Below are 12,827 nucleotides of genomic sequence, written 5' to 3'. Positions count from 1 at the left end.
AAGAGAGAGATGGGGGGGGGCTGTCATGGTGAGAGAAGAAGAAGAGAGAGAGAGGGGGGGCTGTCATGGTGAGAGAAGAAGAAGATGAGAGGGGGGGGGGGCTGTCATGGTGAGAGAAGAAGAAGATGAGAGAGATGGGGGGGGCTGTCATGGTGAGAGAAGAAGAAGATGAGAGAGAGGGGGGGGCTGTCATGGTGAGAGAAGAAGAAGATGAGAGGGGGGGGGGTGTCATGGTGAGAGAAGAAGAAGATGAGAGGGGGGGGGGCTGCCATGGTGAGAGAAGAAGAAGATGAGAGAGGGGGGGGGCTGTCATGGTGAGAGAAGAAGAAGATGAGAGAGGGGGGGGGGTGTCATGGTGAGAGAAGAAGAAGATGAGAGGGGGGGGTGTCATGGTGAGAGAAGAAGAAGATGAGAGAGAGGGGGGGGGCTGTCATGGTGAGAGAAGAAGAAGATGAGAGAGGGGGGGGGGGTGTCATGGTGAGAGAAGAAGAAGATGAGAGGGGGGGGGTGTCATGGTGAGAGAAGAAGAAGATGAGAGAGGGGGGGGGGCTGTCATGGTGAGAGAAGAAGAAGATGAGAGAGAGGGGGGGGGGCTGTCATGGTGAGAGAAGAAGAAGATGAGAGAGAGGGGGGGCTGTCATGGTGAGAGAAGAAGAAGATGATGAGAGAGGGGGGGGCTGTCATGGTGAGAGAAGAAGAAGAAGATGAGAGAGAGGGGGGGCTGTCATGGTGAGAGAAGAAGAAGATGAGAGAGAGGGGGGGGGCTGTCATGGTGAGAGAAGAAGAAGATGCGAGAGGGGGGGGGGGCTGTCATGGTGAGAGAAGAAGAAGATGCGAGAGGGGGGGGGGGCTGTCATGGTGAGAGAAGAAGAAGAGAGAGGGGGGGCTGTCATGGTGAGAGAAGAAGAAGAGAGGGGGGGGGCTGTCATGGGTCTTCACCTCTTCAATGAGCTGTTGATGGACAGGCTGCAATTATCCACACACACACACACAACTACACTCACACACACAACCTACATACAAAACTACACTCACACACACACATGGTGTCCAACCAACCCAGTGGGAGTTGAGACATTGCTGTTGCAGCCAATTTAAACAACGCATGCATGCATGCACACACACACACACACACACACACTTACTGTCCAATCTACATCTAATCTTCACTAGAAATCCTTCTCACTTTGTCCTGTCAAAACACAACTAATGCACTGTGGTAAACCCGGCCAGACATTCATAGCAGCACAACGACTTTAACTGTACATTCAGCCTAATACCATAACTTTTTCAGTGATACTGATTACATCCTTGAAAACTTGAACTTCGCATGAACATGTTATGATTATTGAAATACATTGAAACACACCTTGCATAGCTCCATCAACAATGTATTAGCACTTTATTATTATTATTATTATTATTATTATTATTATTATTATTATTATTATTATTATTATTATTATTATTATTATTATTATTATTATTATTATTATTATTATTATTATACATTATTGTTATTATTTATTTGTATGATCAACAAGAAGACTGACAAAAAAGTGCTTACAATTAAGATCAAATGTTTTCTCCTTTCTGAAATACTAACTAAATAAATACTAACCAACAACCATGGAAATGATGTTATCATGGTTCATAACACACTGCAGACTGACAGCCAAGTATTTATCGAAAGGGGTCAGCAGTTCCCCCTGCATATGATCTACGGAGCAACTCTATATGTTGTTTGGATATACATAGTATCTGGGAACCAGATGGAATCGTTTTTCCATCCCATTTGACAACGGTAGAGTATATTGTTCCCATATTTACGATCATGTGTGTGTGTCTGTGTGTGTCCATCTATTTACAGATCTGTGTAGGGGGACAGGGAGGTGGCTGTTATTGCCATCAGCAGTCAGCTGCAGGATGTTCCCGTACACTCTCACTAGCCTCCTGCTGACTGGAATATCAACACCTTCAGCCCATGATGCCCAGTGTGCTGCCAGGTCCTTATGGCCCATATGAGAGGGTATAGCAACACCACCACCACACACACACAGTCTGCTGCACTGGCTAAGACCACCAGACCTCACAATGCCAAAACAAGTACTACCCTGTATGAACTGTGAGGCCACTTAAATTTCACATGGATAATGATGATGATGTGTTTGTGTGTTTCATGTTCTGATGAAGGTTTAACCATTTCACTACCACACTACAGAAGGTTAACCTTTGACTACCACCCTACAGACGGTATAGTGTGGTAGTGAAAGGGTTAACCCTTTGCTAGTGTGGTAGTGAAAGGGTTAACACTGAAGCATAAGCGGTATAATATTCCTTTGCTATCGCTCTCCCCCATACTGCTGCTGGGAAAGCTCACAGCTCATATCTCCATCTTTTCAGGAATTATGACATCCAACCTATATTTCAGATTAAAGACCATTCACGTTTGGAATTCCATTATGGGTTTTCGAAGGTTTCATAAAAGAAAAAATACTATTCCAGTAGGAGTCTTTCAGCGGTGATAATATGGATGAAATATGTTGCTGGCCTGGCTACAATGTAGCTTTTCAACCCGGATTAAGCCTGGTGTGGATCCAACCCAGTCTTGATGGAATGTCATGGAACCTTGGCTCTCATGAATGCTGTTCAATTTCAGTTCAGTTCAGTTCAGTTCAGACTTTATTGTCCCTCAAGGGGAAATTTAGTGCCCTGGGGATGTACGAACATTTTAATCTGTTGCCCTTTAGCCTGGGGAGCCTATATATCCTGCCAGAGGGGAGGGGGAGAAACTCCTCCAAGAGAGGATGGTCAGAGCTGTCTAAGATCGTCTGAGCCTTCCGCAGAATTTGTCTCTTATAAAAGTCTGTCAAGGAAAGCTGCTGGGTCCCAATTATCTTGCTGGACATCTTGACTATGTTGGCCAGACTGTTTTTGTTCTGTATTGACAGGTCAGTCAAAGCTTACCATAAGCACGAGCAGTGAACTCCAAGCCCACGTGACTGAACTCAAACTGGAAAGAAACAGACTAAGAAATGATGTAAACTCCATGATCAAAACAGCAAAAAAAAATTTCATCAATGACAAAACCGAGGAAAACAAAAACAAACCATGTGAACTTTGGAAATTACTCAATAACCAACTAGGCTGCAGTAAAAAACTTAAAACCAGATTCTCAAACATAAACATAAAGACAGACAACACGCTCATCACAGAAAAGCTGGATGTAGCCAATTACTTAAATAGTTTCTTCACAAACATAGCCACAACACTGGTAAACGAACTACCCTCCCACTCAGGGCATTATGGGGTAGAACACATAGTAGCATACTACAAGAACCTAGGGGTCCACAAAGACGACTTCAAACTGGAAATGGTAACAACAGATGAGGTACTCAAAAAACTGAGCGCCCTCCAACCCAATAAGGCCACTGGCCATGACAACATCCCCTCCAAATTCCTCAGAGACTCAGCAGCCGCCATCACCCCAGTCATCACACACATAATAAACCTCTCCATAAAACAGGGACACGTCCCCAAGGACTTCAAAATTGCAAGAGTGACCCCTCTGCACAAAAAAGGCAGTAAATTAGACCCAGGCAACTACCGCCCTGTTTCTATCCTTACCTCCATCTCGAAAGTCATGGAAAAAATTGTATACGAACAGGTCGAAAAATACCTTGCGGAAAAAAATCTAATCTACGAATTCCAATCTGGCTTCAGAACATCCCACTCCACTGACACATGCCTTCTCTATTTAAACGACCACATCAAACAAGAGGTGGACGCGGGCAAATACTGCGGCATGGTCATGCTGGACCTACAAAAGGCCTTCGACACTGTCAATCACACCATTCTGATTGACAAGCTAAAAGCAATTGGTTTTGATAGTCTATCAGTGAGCTGGATGCAATCCTACCTGGAGGGGAGAGAGCAGATGGTGGAGGTAAACGGTACCCTATCCCCCCCCCTCACAGTAAGCTGTGGTGTTCCACAAGGAAGCATACTAGGTCCGCTACTGTTCCTAATTTATGCAAATTACATGTCGTCAGCTTGTGACTGCAACTTGTTCCTGTTTGCGGACGACTCAGCCCTGCTGGTCTCTGACAAGAACAAGTTACAGGTTGAAAAAACCCTCAGCTCAGAACTAGGCAAAATCTGCATATGGCTCGCTGATAACAAACTATCATTACACATGGGCAAAACAGAGTCCATTCTCTTCGGTTCAAATAACAAACTCAGCAAGACCGACGGCTTCTCAGTTACAGTGGGTGACAATATTGTCACAAGGAAAGAAGATATTACCTACCTGGGTTCCATCCTAGAGGCAAATCTTTCCTGTGACAAAATGGCAACCAATGTAATAAAAAAAGTCAACCAACGAACTCGATTCTTGTACCGGATCTCCTCACTGGTAAACAAGAATACCCTGAAGACTCTAGCAGGAGCACTCATTCAAGGGTACTACGACTATGCTTGCACCTCATGGTACCAAAGCACCTCAAAGGCGCTAAAAACAAAATTACAAACATCTCAAAACAAACTGGTCAGACTACTGCTTGACCTTACTCCTAGAACCCACCTCACCCCTGCCCACTTTGACAACCTAGGATGGCTTAGAGTAGACGACAGAGTACAGCAACTTGCAATGGGCCTGGTCTACAAGATACACTACACGACCAAGGTACCCATGTACATGACAAAATACTTCCCAAAGGTCAGTGAATACCACGATCACAACACCAGAGGGAGCTCCACAAATCATGTTAAACCCAGATTCGGCTCAAACAAGGGACTAAACACGTTTCGCAATTATGCCACATCAATGTGGAACGCCCTACCCAAAGCTGTAAAGGAATGTGAATCACTACCCACTTTCAAAAACACTCTCAAAAAACACCTAAGGGAGACTGCAACTCGAAACTGGCCCCTGTAAATGTCCGAACACAACCCCCTCCAATGTACAGTAAATTACCAAGTATGGTATTGTCAATAATCCAATGTACAGTGTTTGTTTGTACAGGTGTACAGTGTCCCCCACCCACCCCTCCTACCCAACCCCCCCCCCCCCACCCACCCATCCACCTCCAATGTACAGTCCCCCCCCACCCCCACCTACCCAATCCAATGTACAGTTTCTACGTCTAATGTATATACTCTTTTCTTTCTGGACTCTTTTTGTATCACAAACAGTACTGTAATTGCAAATCTGGTATGTCATAAATGTATAGATGTAGCAGTACTGTCTATCGGTATGTCATGTATGTCACATATGTTACGATGAATTGAAAATGGGGGACCCTGATGTAAACAAGACGAAAGTCTTTCTCTGGTCTGCATCCCCTTAACAATTGTATGTATTGAGCTGTACTGTACTGTACCCATTCTGCAATCTGTTAATAAAGTTTTCAATCAATCAATCAATGCCATACCAGGAGACAATACAAAACGTTAAAATGGACTCAACAAAATATTTGTAAAACAAAACAATAAGTGTTTTGTCTGGGCGGCTACGTGGCGTAGTGGGCAAGGCACTCGCCACGAAATGCTGGAGACGCTGGGCTCGTCAGTTCGAGCCCAGCGCTCCACATTTGCTTTCAGTTTAGCTGGTCGTCCGTACTAATACACATTGGCCGTATTAGGGGGTGGGAAACTGATGGGTGGGGATCGGGCGTTGTGGACAGCGACTCCTACAGGTCGGTTGGTGCGCCTGCGCAGTAGAATCAGGAAGTGTCGGGGGCAGCGTGAGCCTCCCACGCGTTACTCCTCGCCACTGAGAGATCGAGCTGCGCAGGTGAAAAGATGCGACTGCTGTTACCTCAAGTACCGGAGGGGACTTGTGCTATGTATGACTTAGTCCACATTGCAGCCGGCTTGTGGGAGGCAAGAAACAGCATCCGTGACAGGGGAGGGTTGAATTGGATGATACGAAATTGGGATGGGAGAAAAATATGGAAAAGTGGGAGAAAAAGTGGATAAAAAAAAAAATAATAAGTGTTTTGTCCACATTAAAAGTGTTTAGTTTGCGCAGGAAGTAGAGTCTCTGCAGACCTTTTTTTTTTGCAGATTGCAGATGTATTCTGATTGTGGTTTAACTTGTTGTCAACTACTGTTCCTAGGTACTTGTAGTGATCAACCTTCTCAACAGGCGAGCCCTTACTTATGGTTGGGATGGATGGTCAATGTCCATCTCTTTAGTTTTAGTCACGTTTAACTTCAGGAAGTGGTTGTCACACCATTCTATAAAGTTGTCCACGATGGGCCCACGACCAACCTCTCTATCCTGAAGCAGACTGATTAAAACAGTGGCATCTGCAAACTTCAGTATTTGCCTGTCATCGTGGTTGCTCCTGCAGTCGTTTGTGTACAAAATGTACAATAATGTAATCATTTAGCCGGCCTCTACACAGTATATAACCTGTGATTTACCCTACTCCTGTCTGACCCCAGTCTGGCCCTGCTTGGCCTAGTTAGGCCCTGATGTACAGCCATAGGGGTCAGAGGTCATGGGAATGAATATGTGGCTCTGACAGGAGTGTGTGCTGTGGCAATGAAACACTGCCAGTAGGGCTGGGTGATACGGCCTAAAAATAAAATCTCTTTCTTTCTCTTAAAAACTAGAAACACCAAGGAAAACATTCAAATAAGCTTTGTTTTTATTATCAAACCAAGATGAATTTCCCTATTTGGAAATTCCCTATAGTGCAAACCTAACTTTCACCAATCTTCACTTAAAAAATAAATAATATATATATATATATTATAACCTTTTATATATATATTATATAGGTTACTCTTGATCAAACAAAGATGAATGTCCCTATTGGGATTAATAGTGCAATAACTTACCTTTTCACCAAACTTCACTTAAAATAAAAGGTGCCTCTTGATCTTCAAACAAGAATTAATTTCCCTATTGGGATTAATAAAGTGCAAATCTAACTTTCACCAAACATCAATATTTGTAAAATTATTATTTTGAAATCAATTTATTTGAAAAAATCGTCCTGAATCATGAATTTGAATTAATCAATTAAATCAATTAATCACCCAGCCCTAACTGCCAGGGGTCCATACCAGTATGTGTGAGGACGGTGAGGTCTGTGTGTGTGTGTGTGTGTGTGTGTGTGTGTGTGTGTGTGTGTGTGTGTGTGTGTGTGTGTGTGCGCATGCATGTGTGTAACCTGTGACATTACAGGTCTAGATTGTGTAGCCTGCCCACATTACAGTTCATTGACTCTCCTCTCTATTTCTGCTTCTCCTCTCATCTCTCTCTCTTTCCCCTGTCTGCCCTTACATTGCCCTCTGTCTCCAGCTATCAGACTGATAAATAACTGCCCCCCCCCCCCCCCCCCCCCCACCAGCCTCCCCTGCATCGCCAGGCAAACACACAGGGAGAAATAACTCTTAAGGCTCCCTGTTATTCTTACACAGAGGGGCCCAAAACCAGACACACATGTGGCCCTCCCAGACCCCTCCAACCCACAGCCGTGACCGATGGGCTACACACTGTCAAATGTGTGTACGTTGTTATGAGGTCATGTCTCTGCATTGGATCAGATATGGGTATATGGTGTGTGTGTGTGTGTGGGGGGGGGGGGGTAAGTAAACACGTGGACATCATGAAATTACACTATACACATTTGTATTAGATCGTTAATGGATCGGATGCTTGTGTGACAATGTGGTCCTGTGTGCAGAGACATGAGTGGCATGTGGACGGAGGGTCAGACAGTGGGGGGAGGGTCAGACAGTGGGGGGAGGGTCAGTCAGTGGGGGGAGGGTCAGACAGTGGGTGGGGGGGGGGGGGGGGGGGGGGCGGAGAGCACCGCTGTGAAGGAAGGGTGCGCTCAATAAATCTAAATCGTAATTGAAATTGAAACTCGATTAATCACCCAGCCGTAAAGGAACATGCCAACATTTGGGTAAAATTTGCTTACCGTCTTCTCCAGAGAGAGACAAGAAGATAGATACCAGTAGAAAGCGATCTGGCTGCACATTAGCCTAGCTTAGCACAATGAATGGAAGCGCACAGACAGACAGACAGACAGACAGACAGACAGACAGACAGACAGACAGACAGACAGACAGACAGACAGACAGACAGACAGACAGACAGACAGACAGACAGACAGACAGACAGACAGACAGACAGACAGACAGACAGACAGACAGACAGACAGACAGACAGACAGACAGACAGACAGACAGACAGACAGACAGACAGACAGACAGACAGACAGACAGACAGACAGACAGACAGACAGACAGACAGACAGACAGACAGACAGACAGACAGACAGACAGACAGACAGACAGACAGACAGACAGACAGACAGACAGACAGACAGACAGACAGACAGACAGACAGACAGACAGACAGACAGACAGACAGACAGACAGACAGACAGACAGACAGACAGACAGACAGACAGACAGACAGACAGACAGACAGACAGACAGACAGACAGACAGACAGACAGACAGACAGACAGACAGACAGACAGACAGACAGACAGACAGACAGACAGACAGACAGACAGACAGACAGACAGACAGACAGACAGACAGACAGACAGACAGACAGACAGACAGACAGACAGACAGACAGACAGACAGACAGACAGACAGACAGACAGACAGACAGACAGACAGACAGACAGACAGACAGACAGACAGACAGACAGACAGACAGACAGACAGACAGACAGACAGACAGACAGACAGACAGACAGACAGACAGACAGACAGACAGACAGACAGACAGACAGACAGACAGACAGACAGACAGACAGACAGACAGACAGACAGACAGACAGACAGACAGACAGACAGACAGACAGACAGACAGACAGACAGACAGACAGACAGACAGACAGACAGACAGACAGACAGACAGACAGACAGACAGACAGACAGACAGACAGACAGACAGACAGACAGACAGACAGACAGACAGACAGACAGACAGACAGACAGACAGACAGACAGACAGACAGACAGACAGACAGACAGACAGACAGACAGACAGACAGACAGACAGACAGACAGACAGACAGACAGACAGACAGACAGACAGACAGACAGACAGACAGACAGACAGACAGACAGACAGACAGACAGACAGACAGACAGACAGACAGACAGACAGACAGACAGACAGACAGACAGACAGACAGACAGACAGACAGACAGACAGACAGACAGACAGACAGACAGACAGACAGACAGACAGACAGACAGACAGACAGACAGACAGACAGACAGACAGACAGACAGACAGACAGACAGACAGACAGACAGACAGACAGACAGACAGACAGACAGACAGACAGACAGACAGACAGACAGACAGACAGACAGACAGACAGACAGACAGACAGACAGACAGACAGACAGACAGACAGACAGACAGACAGACAGACAGACAGACAGACAGACAGACAGACAGACAGACAGACAGACAGACAGACAGACAGACAGACAGACAGACAGACAGACAGACAGACAGACAGACAGACAGACAGACAGACAGACAGACAGACAGACAGACAGACAGACAGACAGACAGACAGACAGACAGACAGACAGACAGACAGACAGACAGACAGACAGACAGACAGACAGACAGACAGACAGACAGACAGACAGACAGACAGACAGACAGACAGACAGACAGACAGACAGACAGACAGACAGACAGACAGACAGACAGACAGACAGACAGACAGACAGACAGACAGACAGACAGACAGACAGACAGACAGACAGACAGACAGACAGACAGACAGACAGACAGACAGACAGACAGACAGACAGACAGACAGACAGACAGACAGACAGACAGACAGACAGACAGACAGACAGACAGACAGACAGACAGACAGACAGACAGACAGACAGACAGACAGACAGACAGACAGACAGACAGACAGACAGACAGACAGACAGACAGACAGACAGACAGACAGACAGACAGACAGACAGACAGACAGACAGACAGACAGACAGACAGACAGACAGACAGACAGACAGACAGACAGACAGACAGACAGACAGACAGACAGACAGACAGACAGACAGACAGACAGACAGACAGACAGACAGACAGACAGACAGACAGACAGACAGACAGACAGACAGACAGACAGACAGACAGACAGACAGACAGACAGACAGACAGACAGACAGACAGACAGACAGACAGACAGACAGACAGACAGACAGACAGACAGACAGACAGACAGACAGACAGACAGACAGACAGACAGACAGACAGACAGACAGACAGACAGACAGACAGACAGACAGACAGACAGACAGACAGACAGACAGACAGACAGACAGACAGACAGACAGGCAGGCACTCTCTCTCTCTCTCTCTCAGGGGGAGGGTATCCGGTACCGGGGGCAGATAGGGACCTCATACCTGTTCCATCACACTATCCGTCTCTCTCTTAAATGACAGCTCCATGTAGAGAGCTGCACTCCACCACCTCTCCTGCCCCTATAACCCCATTTTTAAACAGGCACCTCATTAACACCTACGTTTATCACTCCAATGGAATTCCTCCCTTCAGTCTCATACACTGTGGGGTCAACCACACACACACACCACACACCACACACCACACACACACACACACACACCTCTATGAGTCTGTCCTGCGGGCGCAGTCCAGCACGGTCGGCGGGCGAGCTTCGGTCCAGGGATCGAATGTACTGTCCCGGCCTGGACTTGTCGCTGTGCAGGTTGAAGCCGTAGCCGGTCTCGGCCCGCACCAGGTGGCACAGCCGGGGGAGGAGCTCTGAGGGGTCGACCGGGGGCCGCGGCTGGGCTTGAGCCTGGACAAGGGCCTCCTGGGTAGAGAGAGAGAGAAAGAGATACACTGAATGTAAAACACACATTTTATATATAAAAAAAAATATGAATATTCCCCGAAATGTACATCATTTACTGTGTGAAGCCAACAGTTTTCAGGACACTGTGTTCACAGGGCTCAGTATCCCAGCCGAGCTAATGGTAATCAGCATACAGTATCCTGTATGTCACTGTGACGGGGTCCTTTTTCTCCCTCGTCCAAACTCACACAAATGATGGCGTAGTCGGAATCAAAGGTGTTGAGGTTGCTTTTATTGCCGGCCATCCACGGTGCAGAGGTGACATTTCCAAAACAATGACTTAAATCAAAATAACAAAAATACTATACTACCTGCAGTCTATCAGATGCGTTCCACAATAACGTCATCATGACAGACAACACTTACTGTGTGGCGCTTCCCTAGTTGCCCATTTTCTGGAATCTGAGACAAACAGACTAACAAACACTCACGGCGCTTCCCTCAGTCACCTTCAGTGTAACTGATGCAGGGCAAGAACCCCAAACCTTGGGCACGCAGCCCTCATGAACACCTGGACTCCTCCCCGTCCACAGGTGCCACACATAATTAATTAACATTACTAAACAGGTGCTACACATCAATTGATTTGCCGTTTCCTACACACATTATATCAAAACAACCTCCAACACCAATACCCTCACACCAACCCAATAAATAAATATATATACACAACCCAATAAATAAATATATGTATGAATGGATATATGAATGTATGGTAATATGTATGAATGCATGTATGATAAGGTTAATGGATATGCATGCATGTTTGATTATATATATGAATATATATATGATGAGTGAATGTATGTATGTATGATAAGATGAATGTGTATGATAATGTCTGAAGGTATATGATAATAATGACATTAATGAAGGGGGGGGGGGTTGCAGTTCTCAGTCCAATCTGATCCAGTCTCCAATCTGATTTTAGTCCAATGATGAATGTTTGGTGTGTGTATGTGTGCGTGCGTGCTGCTCGGAGTCAGTGACGGAGCCGCTCTGTCACATTACCCCGCTCCTCCTGGAGGTTGGTGATGTGTGCCAACCTAAACGACAGGTATCCCGCGATACGCCATGGCCGTGCCCGATTCCTTATTGGATGCTGGCCCGGTGGAACGCACAGCCGGTGTTCCTCTCCAACCTCCTCCCTGCTGCACACCTCGGCGAATCCAGCGACGGCAGAGCCCTCCGGTGGCGGTAGGTTTCAGCTCTCCCCCGGTCCACCCGTCGGCGCTGGGGCTGCAGTGCCCTCCTCCCTCGTCCAGCAGCGGTAGGTCTCGGCTCCCCATTACGCTCTCGTCTCCAGGAGCGCAGTCCGGTGCACTGCCCTGGAAGGCAGGCAATCTTCCGACTAGCCATCCCACTTCTGACACCATATGTGACGGGGTCCTTTTTCTCCCTCGTCCAAACTCACACAAATGATGGCGTAGTCGGAATCAAAGGTGTTGAGGTTGCTTTTATTGCCGGCCATCCACGGTGCAGAGGTGACATTTCCAAAACAATGACTTAATCAAAATAACAAAAATACTATACTACCTGCAGTCTATCAGATGCGTTCCACAATAACGTCATCATGACAGACAACACTTATTGTGTGGCGCTTCCCTAGTTACCCATTTTGCAACCGTTATCTGGTGAAGCCCCACACAGAGACAAACAGACTAACAAACACTCACGGCGCTTCCCTCAGTCACCTTCAGCGTAACTGATGCAGGGAAAGAACCCCAAACCTTGGGCACGCAGCCCTCATGAACACCTGGACTCCTCCCCGTCCACAGGTGCCACACATAATTAATTAACATTACTAAACAGGTGCTACACATCAATTGATTTGCCGTTTCCTACACACATTATATCAAAACAACCTCCAACACCAATACCCTCACAACAACCCAATAAATAAATATATATACACAACCCAATAA

The 12,827-nt window shown here is 46.5% G+C and overlaps 1 protein-coding gene across 1 annotated transcript in view; it reads right to left on the bottom strand.

Annotated features, from left to right (window-relative positions):
• The window catches only part of LOC311240917 (Na(+)/H(+) exchange regulatory cofactor NHE-RF2), a 177,775-nt gene that overhangs the window by 18,675 nt on the left and 146,273 nt on the right, over positions 1 to 12,827 (bottom strand). The window contains exon 3 of the mRNA XM_084329535.1: positions 10,651 to 10,860. Coding sequence (XP_084185661.1) covers positions 10,651 to 10,860 — 210 coding nt within the window. The remainder of the gene's footprint in view (positions 1 to 10,650; positions 10,861 to 12,827) is intronic.

Source organism: Notolepis coatsorum (assembly GCF_963971535.1).
Source record: "Notolepis coatsorum genome assembly, chromosome: 14".
NCBI classification, from domain to species: Eukaryota; Metazoa; Chordata; class Actinopteri; order Aulopiformes; family Paralepididae; genus Notolepis; species Notolepis coatsorum.
This window is presented reverse-complemented; position numbering and strand designations above follow the sequence as displayed.